Source organism: Musca autumnalis, unplaced genomic scaffold (genome assembly GCF_047663935.1).
Source record: "Musca autumnalis isolate F117 unplaced genomic scaffold, ASM4766393v1 scaffold_1, whole genome shotgun sequence".
In the NCBI taxonomy this organism is placed as follows: domain Eukaryota; kingdom Metazoa; phylum Arthropoda; class Insecta; order Diptera; family Muscidae; genus Musca; species Musca autumnalis.
This window is the reverse complement of record NW_027411644.1, coordinates 31,241,612-31,262,210: the sequence shown is the minus strand read 5'-3', so window position 1 is coordinate 31,262,210 and position 20,599 is coordinate 31,241,612. Positions and strand designations below refer to the sequence as shown.

General features: G+C 34.9%; 1 protein-coding gene across 2 annotated transcripts in view; it reads left to right on the top strand.

The window, feature by feature from the left end:
• Window positions 1-18,885, top strand: part of LOC141395282 (uncharacterized) — a 158,301-nt gene extending 139,416 nt beyond the window's left edge. Inside the window, exons 5-7 of one of the 2 annotated variants that reach the window (XM_073970946.1) lie at window positions 333-460; window positions 8,544-8,712; window positions 17,656-18,885. In XM_073970946.1, the coding sequence (XP_073827047.1) occupies window positions 333-460; window positions 8,544-8,712; window positions 17,656-18,545 (1,187 nt within the window). In that variant the 3' untranslated portion in view covers window positions 18,546-18,885. The remainder of the gene's footprint in view (window positions 1-332; window positions 461-8,543; window positions 8,713-17,655) is intronic. The other variant, XM_073970954.1, reaches the window with a different exon arrangement.
• Window positions 18,886-20,599: the final 1,714 nt, after the last annotated feature.

The window sequence follows — 20,599 nt, the reverse complement described above, 5'->3', positions numbered from 1 at the left end:
AAACAAAATATAAAAATCGAAAACTATCTCTTTATGTTTCTAAAATAATCAATTTGTTCATGACCCACATTAAAAATGTGTTTTTTCTTATATGTTATGTTTAAGCTGGTTCACATTGCAAATTTTATAGTATTTAAAAATTATTACCCACAGAATTATACACAATGTGACCGACATTGTAAAATATGGCGTATGATTGCTGTCACCACATATACGCCACATTGTGCAATATATTGATATCGAACTAAATTTAAAATTACATATTTAAATTTAAAATTACATATTTTTTGATACATGTTAATTTTTTATTTTTTTTTCTTTTCTATTTACAGAACCATCAACAGAAATTATTGGTGCCCCTGATCTATATATAGAAAGTGGGTCAACTATAAATTTAACCTGCGTTATACTTAATTCTCCAGAGCCGCCTGCCTACATATTTTGGAATCACAATAATGCGGTAAGTTTGAAATGGCTAGCCTTCACCCTCCACTCTTTTATTAAATGAGTGTAATATTTAAAATGGAATTGAATGTTGTTTTATGAGTGATGGGTGGATGGGTGTGTTCGTCTAAATGTTTGAATGTATGCAAGTATATTGGAGTGTAATGTGATATTAAATGTTTGAACAATTTTGAATGGCTTAAAATCTATTGTGGATATTCAAATAGATTGGGCTCTCTATTATCATGCAGGGCGAAGCCTCTTTTATTCGTTATCGATTTCTTAACACGTTCGCGGATTTATGAAATCAGTCATATTTTGTACATTAATCACAAGAACATTCCATGACTAAAAATTGACTTTCGAAGTGAATGCTATAGCATTCACGTCATCCTACGTCACCATGAAAATAAATGCTATAGCATTCACGTCCACGAAGGTGTTAAGTTAGTAGAGGTGGTCCCATTATGCTGTGATAATTTTAAATTACGTTTGAAGGATATACATGCACCGCTTAGGAAGTCTGATATGAATTCTTCAGTTGTGCTTAAAATTCATAGCATTATGTTGAGAATAAAATAGGATGAAACACCCATTCCGTTAGCTTTATGACACTTACTAACCTAATTCATATTCCACTCCAATATAAATAAATCTGTGTTTCTGCGAATTTTGTAGTTTGTCCGTTCTTTTCTGTTTTTTTTTGGTTCGGTTTAGTTGTAAAAAGCACCGCCTATGTCTGCATCGATATGCTCATGTCTATGGTCTTTAATGTTGTTGTTGCTTTCATTTTGGGTTCTTTTCCACATAAAGCCCAAAACTAATCCTTTTTTATAGGTGCCTGTAAATCCTTGAAAAAGTTTTTTTCTCTATTTTTAATTTTTTCTTCTTTTATTTGGAATTTTAATGGCTTCGTTTTTTAAAGAGGGAAAAAGACCCCAAAACAGCAAGAAGAAGGATTAAAATATCTTGTCTGCTTAAAGTGTATGTATGTGTGTGAAAGGGCTTTGTATGAACATATCTACTATCAATGGTAATAATGGTGATAATAATAAAAAGAACTACAACAATTTCCAAAGAAATGTATTGTAGTATTTTTATCAGTCTTGTTCTACTTACTCTCATCAATTTAATTTTATTTAATGGCTTTTCTTTTGCCTTTGACATTCTCAGTTTTTTTATTCATCACTGAAGCATAGAATAAAAATGTCATTCAATTGAAATGTGCAGAAATTAAAAGAGGCTACGGCAGGCCATTAAAGGCATTTAAGGCAATACTCAATATAAAATAAATAAAAATCCCCGTTTGTTGGTCTGAAGGTTCGGCCGAGCCGAACTTGTTATACCCTCCACCACAAGTTGTATTGAAGTAAAATGGAATAATTAGTTTCCTTTCGTTTATGAAAGAGACTTAATACTAAATTTCAGCAATTTCGGTAAAACAATGTGAGACACCATTCTATGGGGGCTATTTCAAAACGTCGATCTATACCGAAAAATTTCTGACGAAAAGTTTTTAGGCTTAAAGAAGACTAAATACCAAATTTCCTATATTTCGGTAAGAGAATGTGGCTAAAACTAAAAAATACCGAAAATCAAGAAGTAAGCTTCTATGGGGATATAGGAAGACGTGGACCTTTACTGATAATACTCTTCTGGAATATTTTATAACTCTTGGAAGACGAAATAACGAATTTCAGCCATTTCGGTTGGAAAATCGGGAGGTACCGTTCTATGGGGGCTATATCGAAACGTGGATCTATACCGACGAATTTTAGTCAGAAATGGGGCAATATGAAAGCGTGGACCTGTACAGACATATTTCTGGCGAACAGTTTTATATCACATTGAAGACTAAATACCAAATTTCAGCCATTTTGGTGGAATATTGAAGACACAACCTTCAAAATACGAAAAATCGGGAGGTACCTTTCCATGGGGGCTATATGAAGGCGTGAACCTATACCGACAAATTTAAAGGGGAAGTTTGAGTACCCCCAACGAAGTCTAAATACCAAATTTCAGCCATTTCGGTGGAATATTGAGGCCAAAACGTTAAAAATACCGAAAATCGGGAGGTACCGTTCTATGGGGGCTATATGAAGGCATGGACCGATACCGACAAAGTTCTGGGGGAAAGTTTTATACCACCAACGTAGACTAAGTACCAAATTTCAGCCATTTCGGTTTGATAATGAAGCTAAAACCTTAAAAATACCGAAAATCGGGAGGTACCGTTCTATGGGGGCTATATGAAGGTGTGGACCGATACCGACAAAACTCTGGGGGAAAGTTTTGTACCCCTAAAGAAGACTACGTACCAAATTTCAGCCATTTTGGTAGGATAATGAAGCTAAAACCTTAAAAATACCGAAAATCGGGAGGTACCCTTCTTTGGGGGCTATATGAAGGTGTGGACCGATACCGACAAAGTTCTGGGGGAAAGTTTTATACCCCTAAAGAAGACTACGTACCAAATTTCAGCCATTTTGGTAGGATAATGAAGCTAAAACCTTAAAAATACCGAAAATCGGGAGGTACCGTTCTATGGGGGCTATATCAAAACGTGGACCGATATATCCCATTTTCAATACCAACCATCCTGCAAGTAATAAAAACTTCTATATCAAATTTTGACTCTCTATCTTTAAAATTGCGAGCTGTATCTTGATTTCAACAGACAGACGGACGGACGGACAGACGGACATGGTAAAATCGACATAGAATTTTATGCTGATCAATAATATATATACTTTATAGGGTCTCCGACGAATATTTCGATGTGTTACAAACGGAATGACAAATTTAATTATACCCTCCATATGGTGGAGGGTATAAAAATCCCCGTTTGTTGGTCTGAAGGTCTTTGCAAAAATATTCTACAAATATCCCCGTTTATTGGTCTGGAAGTCCATGAAAAAATATTTTTTAGCAATTTACGTTTATTGGTCTGAAGGTCTTTGGAAAAATATTCTATAAAAATCCCCGATTATTGGTCTGAAGGTCCTTGAAAAAATATTTTTTATAAATCCATGTTTAGTGGTCTGAAGGTCCTTGAAAAAATATTTGTTAAAAATTTACGTTTATTGGTCAGAAGGTCCTTGACAAAATGTTTTTTTAAAAATCCACGTTTAGTGGTCTGAAGGTCCTTGAAAAAATATTTGTTAAAAATCCAAGTTTATTGGTCTAAAGGTCCTTTAAAAAATATTTGTTAAAAATCCACGTTTATTGGGCTGAAGGTCCTTTAAAAATATTTGTTAAAAATCCACGTTTATTGCTGTGAAGGTGGTTGAAAAAATATTTCTTAAAAATCCGCGTTTATTGTTGTTGTTATAAATATCACCGTTTATTAGTCTGAAGGTCCTTCAAAAAATATTTGTTGAAAATCCATGTTTATTGGTCTGAAGTTCTTTAAAAAATATATGTTAAAAATCTACGTTTTTTGGTCTGAAGGTCCTTTAAAAATATTTGTTAAAAATCCACGTCTATTAGTCTGAAGGTCTTTGAAAAAATATTTTATAAAAATCCCCGTTTATGGTCTGAAGGTCCTTGAAAAAATGTTTGTTAAAAATCCACGTTTATTGGACTGAAGGTCCTTGAAAAAATCTTTGTTGAAAATCCATGTTTATTTGCTTGAAGGTCCTTGAAAAAATATTTGTTAAAAATCCACGTTTAGTGGTCTGAAGGACCTTTAAAAAATATGTTATAAAAATCCCCGATTATTGGTCTGAAGGTCCTTCAAAAAATATTTTTTAAAAATCCAGGTTTATTGGTATAAAGGCCTCTGAAAAAAAATGTTTTTTTAAAAAATCTAGGTTTATTGGTATGAAGGCCTCTGAAAAAAAAAATATTTTTTAAAAATCCACGTTTATTGGTCTGAAGGTCCTTGAAAAAATATTTGCTAAAAATGCACGTTTACTGATCTGAAGGTCTTTGAAAAAAAATATTTTTAAAAATAGCCGTTTATTGATTGGTCCGAAGGTCCTTAAAAAATATTTTTAAAAATCCCCGTTTATTGATTGGTCTGAAGGTCCTTGAAAAAAATACTTTTTAAAAATCTAAATTTTTTGGTATAAAAGTCTCTGAAAAAATATTTTTCAAAAATTCACGTTTATTGTTCAGAAGGTCCTTATAAAATGTTTTTTTTTTTTTAAAATCCACGTTTAGTAGTCTGAAAGTGTTTGAAAAAATATTTGTTAAAAATCCACGTTTATCGGACTGAAGTTTTTTTAAAAATGTTTGTTAAAAATCCACATTTATTGGTCTGAAGGTTTTTGAAAAAATATTTTATAAAAATCCCCGATTATTGGACTGAAGGTCCTTTAAAAAATATTTGTTAAAAATTTATTGCTGTGAAGGTCCTTGAAAAAATATTTTTTAAAGATTCACGTCTTTAGGTCTTTAATTTTTTTAAGTCCTCGTTTATTGTTCTGAATAAAATTAAAAAAAATATTTTTTAAAGATTCACGTCTTTAGGTCTTTAAATTTTTTTAAGTCCACGTTTATTGTTCTGAATAAAATTAAAAAAAATATTTTTTAAAAATCCACGTTTATTGTTCTGAAGGTCCTTGTAAAAATATTTCTTAAAATTTTACGTTTATGGTGGTGAAGGTCCTTGATAAAAAATATTTTTTAAAAATCAACGTTTATTGTTGTGAAGATCCTCAAACAAATATTTTTAAAAATTTACGTTTATTGTTCTTGAGGTCATTGAAAAAATATTTTTTTAAAAATTCACGATTATTGTTCTTGAGGTTCTTAAAAAAATATTTTTTAAAAATTCACGTTTATTGCTGTGAAGATCCTTGAAAAAAAATATTTTTTAAAAATTCACGTTTATTGCTGTGAAGATCCATGAAAAAAATATTTTTTTAAAATCCACGTTTATTGCGGTGAAGATCCTTGAAAAAAATATTTTTTTAAAAATCCACGTTTATTGTTCTTGAGGTCCTTGAAAAAAATAATTTTTAAATATCCACGTTTATTGCTGTAAAGATCCTTGAAAAAAATATTTTTTAAAAATCCACGTTTATTGCTGTGAAGATCCTTGAAAAAAATATTTTTTAAAAATCCACGTTTATTGCTGTGAAGATCCTTGAAAAAAATATTTTTTAAAAATCCAAGTTTACGGTAGTGAATTTCCTTGAATAAAATATTTTTTAAAAATCCACGTTTATGGTGGTGAAGTTCCTTGAAAAAAATATTTTTTAAAAATCCAAGTTTATGGAGGTGAAGGTCCTTAAAAAAATATTTTTTAAAAATCCAAGTTTATTGCTCCTGAGGTCCTTGAAAAAATATTTTTTAAAAATCCACGTTTATTGTTCCTGAGGTCCTTGAACAAAATATTTTTTAAAAATCCACGTTTATTGTCCCTAGGTCCTTGAAAAAATATTTTTTAAAAATCCACGTTTGTTGTCCCTAGGTCCTTGAAAAAATATTTTTTAAAAATCCACGTTTATTGTTCTTGAGGTCCTTGAAAAAATATTTTTTAAAAATCCACGTTTATTGTTCTTGAGGTCCTTGAAAAAACATATTTTAAAAATCCACGTTTATTGTTCTTGAGGTCCTTGAAAAAATATATTTTAAAAATCCACGTTTATTGCTGTGAAGATCCTTGAAAAAAATATTTTTTAAAAATCCACGTTTATTGTTCTTTAGGTCCTTGAAAAAATATATTTAAAAAATCCACGTTTATTGCTGTGAAGATCCTTGAAAAAAATATTTTTTTAAAAATCCACGTTTATTGCTGTGAAGATCCTTGAAAAAAATATTTTTTTAAAAATCCACGTTTATTGCTGTGAAGATCCTTGAAAAAAATATTTTTTTAAAAATCCACGTTTATTGTTCTTGAGGTCCTGGAATAAATATTTTTTAAAAATCCAAGTGTGTTGTTCCTGAGGTCCTTGAAAAAATATTTTTTAAAAATCCAAGTTTATTGCTCCTGAGGTCCTTGAAAAAATATTTTTTAAAAATCCACGTTTATTGCTGTGAAGATCCTTGAAAAAAATATTTTTTTAAAAATCCACGTTTATTGTTCTTGAGGTCCTTGAAAAAATATTTTTTAAAAATCCAAGTGTGTTGTTCCTGAGGTCCTTGAAAAAATATTTTTTAAAAATCCAAGTTTATTGCTCCTGAGGTCCTTGAAAAAATATTTTTTAAAAATCCACGTTTATTGTTCCTGAGGTCCTTGAAAAAATATTTTTTAAAAATCCACGTTTATTGTCCCTAGGTCCTTGAAAAAATATTTTTTAAAAATTCACGTTTATTGTTCATTAGGTCCTTGAAAAAATATTTTTTAAAAATCCACGTTTATAGTTCATGAGGTCCTTGAAAAAATATTTTTTAAAAATCCACGTTTATTGTTCATGAGGTCCCTGAAAAAATATTTTTTAAAAATCCACGTTTATTGCTGTGAAGATCCTTAAAAAAAATATATTTTAAAAATCCACGTTTATTGCTGTGAAGATCCTTGAAAAAAAAAATATTTTTAAAAAATCCACGTTTATTGCTGTGAAGATCCTTGAAAAAAATATTTTTAAAAAATCCACGTTTATTGTTCTTGAGGTCCTTGAAAAAATATTTTTTAAAAATCCACGTTTATTGTTCCTGAGGTCCTTGAAAAAATATTTTTTTAAAATCCAAGTTTATTGTTCTTGAGGTCCTTGAAAAATTATTTTTTAATTATTAATTATTTTATTGTTCTTGAGGTCCTTGAAAAAATATTTTTTTAAAAATCCAAGTTTATTGCTGTGAAGATCCTTGAAAAAATAATTTTTTTTAAAATCCACGTTTATTGCTGTGAAGATCCTTGAAAAAAATATTTTTTTTAAAAATCCACGTTTATTGCTGTGAAGATCCTTGAAAAAAATATATTTTAAAAATCCACGTTTATTGCTGTGAAGATCCTTGAAAAAAATATATTTTAAAAATCCACGTTTATTGCTGTGAAGATCCTTGAAAAAAATATTTTTAAAAAAATCCACGTTTATTGTTCTTGAGGTCCTTGAAAAAATATTTTTTAAAAATCCACGTTTATTACTGTGAAGATCCTTGAAAAAAATATTTTTAAAAAATCCACGTTTATTGTTCTTGAGGTCCTTGAAAAAATATTTTTTAAAAATCCACGTTTATTACTGTGAAGATCCTTGAAAAAAATATTTTTTAAAATTGAAACTCCATGTATAATGCTGTGAAGATCCTTGAAAAAAATATTTTTTAAAAATCCACGTTTATTGTTCTTGAGGTCCTTGAAAAAATATTTTTTAAAAATAAACGTTTATTGCTGTGAAGATCCTTAAAAAAATATTTTTGTAATAATCCTCGTTTATTGTTGTTGAGGTCCTTGAAAAAATATATTTTAAAAATCCACGTTTATTGCTGTGAAGATCCTTGAAAAAAATATTTTTTAAAAATCCACGTTTATTGCTGTGAAGATCCCTGAAAAAATTGCTTTGCTTTTTTATTGCTCTGAAAGTCGTCAATATATATATATATATATATATATATATATATATATATATATATATATATATATATATATATATATAATATTTTTAAAGATCTTCATTTATTTTTGTGAAGGTCCTATTTTGTATTCCTTTCAAAAATATCCTTTAAAATATTATTACTCCGTTTCATCCTAAATCCTTTAACAAATTTAATATGGTATTTCTTTTTATTTTTATCCTTTTTTCCTCTTTTGCTATGAGTTTATTTACACGCTTAAAAGCCAACATTGTTATTAAACTTAAAAAACAATATTTTTCTTATATCTACCAAAAGAAAGAAAAATTGCGGAAAAATATTGTCCCTTCAATATCCTGGTTATACTGGTTACTTTTTCTCTCTACTTCCTTTGTCCGTTTGCTTTTTGTACATGCCAAAAATAAATGGTTTTGTGTGTTTTCTTCTCTCGGGTTTTTGGTGTTAAGGCCACAATTCAAGTGAATGCACGTCTGTATTGCTGTAGTCTCGATGTGGGTGTGTGTGTCCATGATGGTTTTGTCAAGCAAAATATTTTTTGTATTTTTTTTGTGTGTTTGCCTTTCTGATTTCCCTGTTTGACTTTCTTTTCCTCTCTGCCATTTCTTTCATTGCAGATTATCAACTATGATTCGCCGCGTGGTGGTGTTTCGGTTGTAACCATAAAAGGCGACACAACGACATCCTTTCTGTTGATCAAATCAGCTCGACCATCGGATTCTGGGCACTATCAATGTAATCCATCGAATGCTAAACCGAAAAGTGTTACCGTTCATGTGCTCAATGGTAAGTATGAAATGACTAACCAAGTAATTTGTATTTCTTTTTTGCAGTGGGGGAATTTTTACAGTGACGGATTTTATTGTCCATACCCAAAACTCCACAACCTTTGTCATGCCGCTCTAATCACCTGTGTAGTCCAACACATTCCATATGTGTGTGCGTGTCCATCAGCTTTTTGTTGTGCACATTAACCTCTTGACAATCAATTTTTTATTCCATCGCTCGCCACATTCACCCGTGTGAATAAAACCTTTATTGCCTGGAGCCATAATGTACCTGACATTATTTACTTAATTTTTAAGCATTTTGTTCGCTTTTTATGGCATTTTGTCATGACAAAGACATCAAAAGCATTCATGGGGGGCCAGCAAAAGCAAATTATTGTTATTATTATCGCTTCGCCACAACCATTCGGCAGGCAGAACCAGGCAATAATTCGCAATAATCTGGAACTAATAGGATTACAGCGCTTGATGGTCCTAAAAAGATTTGTATGCTAGGATTTACGAGCAAAAACAACAAAAGAAAATAACCAAAAACCACAACTGCCTTCTCCACTCAATTGACCACACCAAAACAAAGCTAAGAATGCGAGAAATATGGAAACTAAGACCCATGAAAATGAAGTTCATGAACCCAATCCGCTGGCAACAAAAGGATTTGAATGTACAAAAACAACAACACTAGCAGTAAATATTAAGTGAAACTCAAATGTAATCCTCAAATAATTATGGTATTTGAAGTAATGGCGAATGGCGGCAGTGGCATTATTTTCCGGTTTCCGTTTAGCCAATAGCCCACAAAATCATAGACGTCATAGTAGTCATTCATGGCGTCTGCGGTTGTCGTCGTTATCGTCATCAACATTTTGATGGCTGGTGGAATGTTTAAATGCTCTGCTTGTTGTTGTTATTGTTGCTGGGGTTTTATTGTCACAGTTGAGGATTTCATTGCATTAGAAATATTACTGCCATTAGGTTAAGACCACAAATAAAGGCAACGATTTGTTTGTGGGTTGAGGCGGGAGTGGTAAAGGAGGAAAAGTAATCCTTTGATATGAAATTAATTTTATGAGGTGATAGATTTTTTTTGAAGAGATTTATATCGCCTACCATGGAATGGTCTTCTCTAACTCCTCGTGATAAAAATTTACGGCTCAAATTTCCCACTTAGGTGGCTGTATGGTACTTACAGACAAAACTCGCAGTCAAACTCAGCATAGACTTGCAACTGTCTTTGTCTTCGGTGCTACTCTAAATATACCTGAGACCTTAGTACTTTACTCAATCCAATGACAGTGGGCTCTCTTTAGCGGTTTAAATGTTCGCTTTTGTTTTGTGTTTCTATTTTGTGAGCTTCATATACCGGAGTGTCTACTCCTGATTTTTGTTTTGGTTCGTGCCTGGGCGGAGGAAAATTCTTGGCTAATATGGATGTGTTTTGTCTGTAAAATGCGTATTCTTACTAACTTACTTAGCTGGCCCATTACAGAACATTTGTTCTATAGGCCGAACTAAGAAAAGATCTCCAATTCTCTCTGTTTAGTGCTTCGCTTTTTGAAATACCGTGCCTTGTCATCTCTTCATCCACTTGTTTGCGCCATCTATTCTTTGGCCTGCCAATTCTGCGTGCACCGCTCGAATTTATACGCCTTTTTAGCTGGTTCATCATCGCTCATTCTTATCATATGGCCTAGCCAACGCAATCGCTGCATCTCGATACGTTTAACTATATTGATGTCGTTGTATAGCAGATATAGCTCGTGGTTCATACGACGTCGACATTCGCCGTCAACGCAGAACGGTCCATAGATCTTTCGAAGAATTTTTCTCTCAAACACGCCAAGCACTGCCATATCTGCTTGCGCAAGTACCCAGGCTTCGGAACCATACATCAGCACGGGTAGTATCAGTGTTTTGTAAAGCGTTATTTTTGTTTGACGAGTTGTGGCTTTGTTTTTAAAGTGCTTACTTAAGCCAAAGTAGCATCTGTTGGCCAATACGATTCTTCTTTTTATTTCACAACTGATGTCGTTTGGGGATGAATGACGTAGGGATGAATGATACCAAGCAACGGTCTTGACCGGCTTTAACATGGCAAAGCCCAGGATTTATCTTGGTCCCTCTTTCATCTCAAGTGGACACTGACCTCCCCGTGGTGTCACCTGGGGAACTGCCTTTAACACCCGTTAAAGGTAGTGAGCTAACATGTGCCACGCGTTCACCCATAAGAACGTTAAAAACTTGGGTTTGGGCGTCGGGTTAGTAACCCTCCCCTAGAAAAAACATCCTACTATGAAAAAACGAAAGAAAAGAAAAACAAACCCCTCTAAAGTTGACGAACCCCGCAAACGTTTTAAGGACCATGATCTGCGAATCTGCACCTGGAATGTTCCCACACTTTATAGAGATGGTGCAGTTTACGCATTGGCAGATGTACTTGAAAAATACAAGGCCGACATTACTGCCACACAGGAAATACGATGGATTGGGAAAGGCGTCACAACAACACCTAAAGGTGGCGCACTGTATTATAGCTGCCATGACACAAAGCATGAGTTTGGTTGCGGATTTGTAGTTGGTCGGAGGTTAAAACATCTGGTCTCGAGCTTCACCTCAGTGAATGAAAGACTCACTGCAATTCGATTAAAAGTAAAATTCTTCAACATCAGCTTTATTTGCGCTCATCATTCCACTGAAGACAAAGACGAACAGACCAAAGATATATTTTACGACCGCTTAGAAGAAACTTATGACCGTTGCCCTGCCCATGACATTAAAATCATTCTAGGCGATTTTAATGCCAAAATTGGAAAGGAGAATATCTTTGGCCCAACAGTCGGGAAATTCAGTCTCCAGAGTGAAACATCAGACAATGGTATGAGGTTGATAGACTTTGCAGCTGCAAAAAACCTGGTAGTTAGCAGTACCAGATTTAGGAATCTCGATATTCATAAAGGCGCCTGGCTGTCGCCAGATCAAAGAACAAGAAATCATATTGATTACGTTGTGATAGATGGAAGACATGCATCAAGCGTGTTGGATGTACGATCGTTCGAAGGTGCAAACATAGATTCGGACCACTACCTTGTTGCAACAAAGGTACGTACCAGATTAAACGTATCAAACAAAGTGCGAACAGACACAACACGGATGTTGAACATCGGTAAGCTGCTAACACAGCAGATAGCCACAGCATATTCCACTCCAGTGGCCCAACTGCTTAATCAAAGCAGTCCTCGTCTCGATAACATATCAGGACAATGGCAAACCATTGCCCACTCCATGCAGACAGCCGCAAAATCCATACTTGGATACCAGAGACCTCCACCAAGGAATCCATGGTATGATCAGGAGTGTCGTGCTGCTACCGAAGAGAAAAATGCGACATATAGGGCTACTTTACAATCAGTAGCAACGCGTAGCCCACGAGAGAGATATCGGGAGAAAAGGAGAGGGGAGAAACGTCTTTTCCGCAGGAAAAAGAGAGAGATGGAAAAGCGGGGTGTGAAAGAATCGAGATGTACAGGAGTCAGAATGAAGTCCGAAAATTCAACCAAAGACTGAGGCATCAAACTGATGGATTTGGTACAGGCACCTCCTCCTGTAGAGACCAGCAAGGTAATTTGGTAACTGATACAGATAGTGTGCTAAGGATATGGAAAGAAGATTTTTCCAAACTGTTGGTATCCAATAGTAGCGAAGTCGACGAAGATACCACAGATCCAATCCCAGAAGATGATATTGAATGTATACCACCCGGCCAAGATGAGGTAAAGACAGCAATAAACCGGCTGAAGAATAATAAGGCAGCAGGAGCTGATGGCCTACCAGCCGAGCTGTTTAAACCGGAGGCGACACGCTGATAAGGTGTATGCGTCAGCTAGTTAGCTCCATCAGGCAGGAAGAACGAGTACCCGACGATTGGAACCTGAGCATCCTGTATCCCGTCCATAAGAAAGGAGATAAGACTTTATGCTCCAACTATAGGGGCATAAGGCTCCTCCCTATCGCCATAGTGTCAGGGATATTGTGCGAACGACTAAAGTCCATGGTCAACGAACTAATTAGACCATACCAATGCGGATTTAGACCTGGCAAGTCCACCATTGACCAGATATTTACCCTGCGACAAATCCTGAAGGAGACCCAAGAGATGCAGATCGACACCTACCACCTTTTTGTCGATTATAAAGCAGCCTTCGACAGCCCGCTACGTTCAATGGTATTCCAAGCCATGTCTGAATTTGGTATCCCCGCAAAGCTCATTCGGCTTTGTAAAATGACTCTAACTGACACAAGACCTTCAGTTAAAATAGGAAAGAACCTCTCCGAAGAGTTTTGTACCAAGGCAAGGAGACAGCTTTTAGTGTGATCTTTTCAACATCCTGCTAGAAAAGGTTATACGGGAGGCAAACGTCAAAAGAAGTGGCACAATCTACACCAATAGCCACATGTTACTTGCTTATGCTGATGATATAAACATCATGGGACGATCAGTAAAAGAAGTAACCGATACCTTTATGAAGGTCGAAGGAGAATCTGCTAAAGTGGGTCTGGCGGTAAACGGCGAGAAGACCAACTTGATGGTGTCGACGAGCAATGCGTCCATTAAGATCGGACAAACTGTTGAAGTTGGTTCCTATAACTTTGAGGTAGTAAAAGACTTCGTATACCTCGGCACGACATCAGTTGTGAAATAAAAAGAAAAATTTTATTGGCCAACAGATGCTGCTTTGGCTTAAGTATGCACTTTAAAAACAAAGCCACAACTCGTCAAACAAAAATAACGTTTTACAAAACAATGATACTACCCGTGGTGATGTATGGTTCCGATTCCCGGGTACTTGCGCAAGCAGATAAGGCTGTGCTTGGCGTGTTTGGGAGAAAAATTCTTCGAAAGATCTATGGACCGATCTTCGTTGGCGGTGAATATCGACGTTGTATGAACCACGAGCTGTATCTGCTATACAACGACATCAATATAGTTAAACGTATCGTGATGCAGCGATTGCGTTGGCTAGGCCATATAATAAGAATGAGCGATGATGAACCCGCTAAAAAGGCGTATAAATTCGAGCCACATTGCGGTGCACGCAGAATTGGCAGGCCAAAGAATAGATGGCGCAAACAAGTGGATAAGGGGTTACAAGGCGCGTTATTCCAAAAAGCGAAGCACTAAACAGAGAGAATTGGAGATCTTTTCTTAGTTCGGTCTATGGAACAAATGTTCTGTAATTGGCCAGCTAAGCTAAATTGAATCATTGCATTTGAAAATTGAATTATTCCGATTGTAATTCGAATTATTTTATTTGTAATTAAAAATAGGTATAAATTCAATACAAACAAGTAAAAAAGTATCAGTCGGCTTTGCCGACAGAGATATACCCTCAGCCTGTGTATATTGAAACAATTTTTTCCCAAAAACGCATGTATTTAGGGAGTTTTAAAAATTTTGGGCGTTTGAACTGACAAAAAATGTTTATTAGGATTAGAGGTCAAAAGTTTTGCGGGGGAGATACTAAAAAGAATGGATCTCCAGCCACTACATATGGTACCATAGGGGTTTTTTACAACTTCAGGGATGTTTGCTCAAGAAGTATGGACTTGCCCCTGAAACAACTTTTACCATCGCAATTGAGGCAGCGAATGCAAGTTGCTTCAACAAAAATCAAAGTGATTCGAAAGCAGGTCTTAAAATGAACATGTATCCGAAATTTTGTGTGGGAGGTACCGGATGGAGTGGACAAATATAGTCCATATTTCAACCTGATCTATATCTGGTAGGTATATTAGGATGTGTAAAGTATGGTCCAATTCGGCCACTCTCTTCAAGAGTTATCGTACGCACAATTTATCCGAACATTTTTGAACTTTTGTGGGGGAGGTACCTGAAGGAGTGGACCGATACGGCTTATCTTCGAACTTAAACTATGTTTGGACAAAATATTACTAAGGCCAAACTTTGGACCGAATCGGCAGACCTGTTCGAAAGTTATTTTGCCCTCCAACCTCATAGGGGTTTTTTGCAACTTTCAGTCTATTTTCTCAGGAAGTATGGACTTGCCCCTGATGAAACTTATACCGTCGTATGGAGAGCAGTGAATACAAGTTGCTAAAGCAAAAATCAAAGCGATTCGAGAGATGGTCCTAAACTGAACTTTTCCAAATTTTTGTGTGGGAGGTACCCGACGGAGTGAACCGATTGAGTCCATATTAAAACCTGATCTAAGTCTGGTACACGCTCCACGATGGGCAAATTATGGACCAAATCGGTTACTCCCTTCAAGAGTTATCGTGCGCACAAATTTTCCGAACATTTTCGAACTTTTGTGGGGGAGGTACCGGAAGGAGTGGACCGATATAGCTCATCTTCGAACTTAAACTAAGTTTGGGCAAAATATTACGAAAGCCAAAATTTGATCCGAATCGGTTCATCCGTTCGAGAGTTATCGTGCGCTCCAGCCAGCCAGACAGACAGACAGACGGACGGACATTGCTCAATCGACTCCAAATTGTGTGAAACATATTTCGTACAAACATACTTGGGGTCTAAAACCATTATTTCGATGAGGCACATTTTGCCCGTATGAAAGTGTATATACCCTCGTTAGCATAAATGCTGAGGGTATAAAAAAATACTGAAAACAACGTGATAGAGGCATTTTACAACAATGACATGTTCCGAGGAGTTGTGTATTACGTTTTTTTTTGTTTTCAAAAGAAAACATTAAGAAAAATATAAGGGTTTTGGAGATATGGTGCGAAATATATAAAAATTATGGAAATTTTCGATATTTTATAAAATTTGAGACAATAAATGTAGTTTTTCGAGTTCACTATTTCTCCAAATAGTTTATTCTTGCCCTTATCTACAAATTTGCTTCAGAGGTCAGATGAAAATTCGCATTGCATTCAGAGATATAGCCCAGAATTGCATTAAAAAGTCTATATTTAACCATGTTTAGATGGGACCATAAAATCCAGGCTGGATCTGACACAACAAAATCCAAATAGGGGATTTGTCGTTTGGGTATATGCTTTCAAAAAATCTTCAGCTCAAAGTGCTTGGACAAGATTAAAATGTTGCTCAGTGTTATCCTGTAAAGTGTATATACCCTCGTTAGCATAAATGCTGAGGGTGTAAAAATATTTTGATTTTTTTCTTTCGAATTTCAAATAAAAGAATTGGAATTTCAAATGGAATAATTCGAATTGTAAATGGAATAATTCGAATTACAAATGGTATAATCCGCATTACAAATAGAATTCTCGAAATATTACGAACTACAAATAAAATTTTTCGAATTACATGTGAAAAAGGTGTTGTTCAGAAAAGTACGGGGGTCAAAGGTTGTGAAGTCAGCTTTTCTGTTAATGGAGACATTGATAGGAAGGTGGTTTGAGCCAAGCTAATTGCGGGTTTCCAGGACACGTTATTTATCAGACCGGGTGGCAAAAATGTAATGTCAGGTTAGCTGTGGGTGATTATCATTTGTTCAGCGTGCAAAATGTGGAGCTATCAATTTACCAGGCCAGCTCTGTACCTTTCTGGTGCCTAGCATGGAATGCCAAAGCTTATAGCATTGAAGTTCCCTAGCACAAGACGTTTATTGTCCTTTAAAAGCGAACTAAGGTAAGGTGTATAACACTAGGTACAGCATTTTATCGGCGATATGAACACATTAAAGCTGAAAACACATCGAACGTTTGGGTAAAGTTTTGTGTCGTTTTGGCCGTTTTTACACTGTTCGGCATGATGCTGAAAAATTCAAATTCATTTGAAATATATGCCGGCAAACATATCAACGCTGGACTTTTTTCTCAACGCCCAACACAAAACTTTACTCAAGCGTTGGATGTGTTTTCAGCTTTACATTTCTAGCTCGGTAGTGCTACATGTGATGTATTAGCCACAGGAGTCAAGCTCAAGCGAGATAGTTCTGCCCTGGACTGTGTTCAATCCCACAGCTAACGGTCCTATGCACTGAACACGGTGAGAGGACGTCAATTGTATGTTTATATGTAATGGCAGAACGACATGATTGCTATCGAAAGAGGGACTCTTAAACTCAGATCAAGTTTCATGATGTACTATGTCGGTACATTACTTTAGGTACACTTCCTCATATAAGTTCAACATATTTGAGCTTTTGAGCCAGTTTAAGACCAATAATCGGATAGCCTTAAACCTAACGAGGGTAGACTTTGTTACGATAAAAAATGATTCACATCCAAATAACAGTTTTAAGCCCAAAGTGTGTTTGCAAACTTTGGTGCAAACATAAGTTCAAGTATTACACCATATCTGTCCACTCCTTCGGGTACCGCCCCAACAAAAGCTCGAAATTTGTCGCTAAATTGCTGTGCACCATAACTCGCGATGGCGCAGTTTAAGAGAAACTCTCCGTTAGTTGTAATTTTCAGATGGCCTTTTATTGAGGATTTTAGCTAAAATTTCTGACCGCAGTACCTGTAATTTGACAGTTGAGTTTCCCAGTGGCCACAAAAATTTTACGCCAAAAATTGTCAACATAGGTACATCTTTTGGTATAGCCCGCATATAACGATACCTCCCGATTTTAGGTGTTTGAGAGTTTAGCTATATTTTTGGACCGTCTGTACCAACAATCAGATAAAGCCTCCGTATAAATGTACCTTCCGATTGAAGACATTTTCGATACATTTTCTCACATAATTTACATTAAGGGTATCCATGGTTGAAAAACTTCCCCACCTAAAAGCGTGAACAGGAAAGGAAACTAATTATTCCATATTTTGTTGAAAACATTTTATGGTTGGTATGGAGGTTATAAAAAGTTCGGCCCGGCCGAACTTAATTGAATTTTTCTTGTTTTTTTATTATTTTATTTTCTTAAGTACTTTCTTTATTTTTTGCCAACAATACCTGTGTCCGAGAACAGCATTAAAGATGTCAATTAAACAGGTGTTTCTCATTCTGTTTCCAGGGGAATTCCCAGCAGCAATGCAGCGCGCGGTACAAGCTCATCGTCTAATGTCTCGATATCATTATATCTTAGTGTACCTGTCCATGTATTGGTGTACCTTAGCGTTTGTCAGGCACTACATAAAATTACCGCCGGCAGCTATAGGCAATGGTGTCGGCTCTGTTACGATCATGTGATAGAAAATCTAAAACGCCTCTTAGGTCTACTGCTGCTGGTGACATGGCTATGTGGTCGAAAGAGGCTGGCCATAGAGGATGGCGACAAGAAGCGGCAGCAGCATCGTCAGCAACAACAACAACAGCAGCTAGATATGATGGATACATTGGCAATGAGCAAGAGAGGTGAGACATGTTGTTGTTATTGTATGCAATTGCGAGAGAATTCTGTTGTACCAACAAAGGACAACAACAAAAACACAGTTACAACAACTACGTTTAACTCCAATCTAAGAAGATTTCCAAACAGCAGAATCAATAAAAAATCCAATTTATTTAAGAATGAAAAAGCTGAATTGTCATTAAACATTGACAACAGAGGAGGAGGAGCAGGTGAAGAAGGAGTTAGAAGAAGGGGAAGAGAAGAAATAAATAGAGGAATAGACAGAAGTGGAGAATTTTACAAAAGTTCACTATCCCCACTACAGCCTTGTTCCATAATGGCCCATAATTACTGTTGTGGCACATATTATGGCAATTGTTGTAGTAAAGGTTATTGTTGTTATTGCTATTGTTGTTGTTGCTGCTATTCTACGGATAAGGACAACAATTGCAATGCAACAATTTCAAATGGTTACTGTTGCAATAGCCACCAATCTAAATGTCTTAGCCTGCAATCGATAAAATTCCTCAGCGAATCTGACATAAGGTGAGTTCACTCCAGCCATTCTAAAAAACGATGACATTTAAATATTCCTCGCGTAATGCCCTAATTTTTTATACTACAATAAATAAACAATGAAAACAAAAACCTAAATTGTGACTCTAGTATTACTATCTGCAAAGGGATGCAAGGAGGGAAAGTCTCCTCCGCCCCCTGCATTCATTCAATAATACACATTCACTTCAACACACCTACATACTCTAACTAAACAAACCAATGAAATCAATCTTAGCTCATATAAAGAAAAAAAAAAAAAACAAGAATAAAACGATTTAAAATCAAGCAAAAAAATTACTAAGGACTAATAAAAAGGATATCTGCAAAGAAAACGAAGAAGAAACGAAGAAATATTATTCTTTAGATAATAAGAAAAGAAAAAAAAACTACGGGGGAAAAGGTGGCAACCTTTGCACCCAATAAAAGATGAAAAATAAAACACACACATACTCACAAATAACTGAATCAATGTTATGTTTTTATTTGTTGTACAACAAATTCGTATACTTTTTTATAATGACATAAAAACCTGGTTAAATAAAACAACACTTAAAAAAAACATAAAAAACCAAAACAAAAACATTCTATCCTATAAATAAACTTTAGAAAAAAGTATAAAAAATTATGCTATATTTAAATAGGTTATGTATAATGTAAAATACTACAACTACCAACTACTATACTATTCGATAATATTCCAATGTAAAAAGATTATTTTATACATAAACACAAAAAGAACAACAACAGAAATTAACTAATTGACTTTAAGGACACAAACAACAAAAAAAACTTGAAAATGCATTAAACAAACAATTTATTTTTGAAATTTGTTGTTGGATCTCTAAAAAATTTTACAAGCAAATATTTACACAGAGAAATGAAGGCGAATGGTTTAAAATATGTAAAACATAAATCAGAATTTAATTGCAATGAATTTTGAATTTTTAGCAATGTATTGGCGTCCTCCGATGAGGGGCAGTTTTCTAAAATTGTCTACAAAACAAAACAAGTTGGCTTCAGTGAGATACCTTTTTTAAAATTTGGCCCATAAATCAAATCGATTAAGGGGCTATCCCTAGTTGTGTTGGCCAAAAAAACTCAATTTTCATAATTTTTTCTGAGAAAACTACCAATATTTTTAGGTAAATCTTTTATTCCTATGAAAGAGCATATTGCTCTTTAAAATATTATTCTTGTTTGAAAAGCCTTCCAGTATTGTTGTTTTTAATTTACAATAAACGTTTTTGTATTTGTTTTGTACACCAAGGAATTTTCAATTTGGGAACTTGCGGACTCACGGTAATTCTTACTGCGTGGAATAGATACAAGAATCATAGGAGTGGATCATCCAACAAGGGTTATGTGCCAAGTTTTCTGAAGTTATTAAATCAAATTTGTGCGAGTGGGACATTTGTGAATAAAAGAAGAAAAAATGGCTAGTATAGAGAAGCTAAACGGCGAAAATTATGGAACGTGGTGTATCCAGGTTAAAAGCTTATTAATAACGCTGGATTTATGGAATACTATTGAAGTTGAATGTCCAGCGGCTGCTGCTGAAAAAGCAATTTGGCAGAATAATGACAGAAAAGCTTTGGCAACGATAACCCTTACTGTGAAGACAAGCGAGTTAAGACACATCAAGAATTGTTCAACTGGTAAGGCAGCATGGGATGTCCTTAATTCATTATACAAGGCGGACACAGCATCCAGAAAGGTGAAGTTATTCAAGAAGTTGGTTCGGTTCAAGTGCAAGCATGGTGAGAAATTTTCAGTGCAAATTAATGAATTTTGTTCTACAATTGATGAGCTAAAAGAAATTGGCTTAACTTTGAATGATGATTTGTTGACCATTTTATTGCTCTGCAGTCTTCCTGAAGAAATGGAAGGTTTTGTAATTGCTATTGAGAGCAGAGACAAACTGCCAACATATCATAATTTCATTTCAAAGATTTTGGAGGAAAAAAACCGACAAGGCGACAAGAATGTGAATAATGGTGAGACGGTTTTTGCTGCAAACTCCAAGAGCGGCAACAAAAAGCAATACAA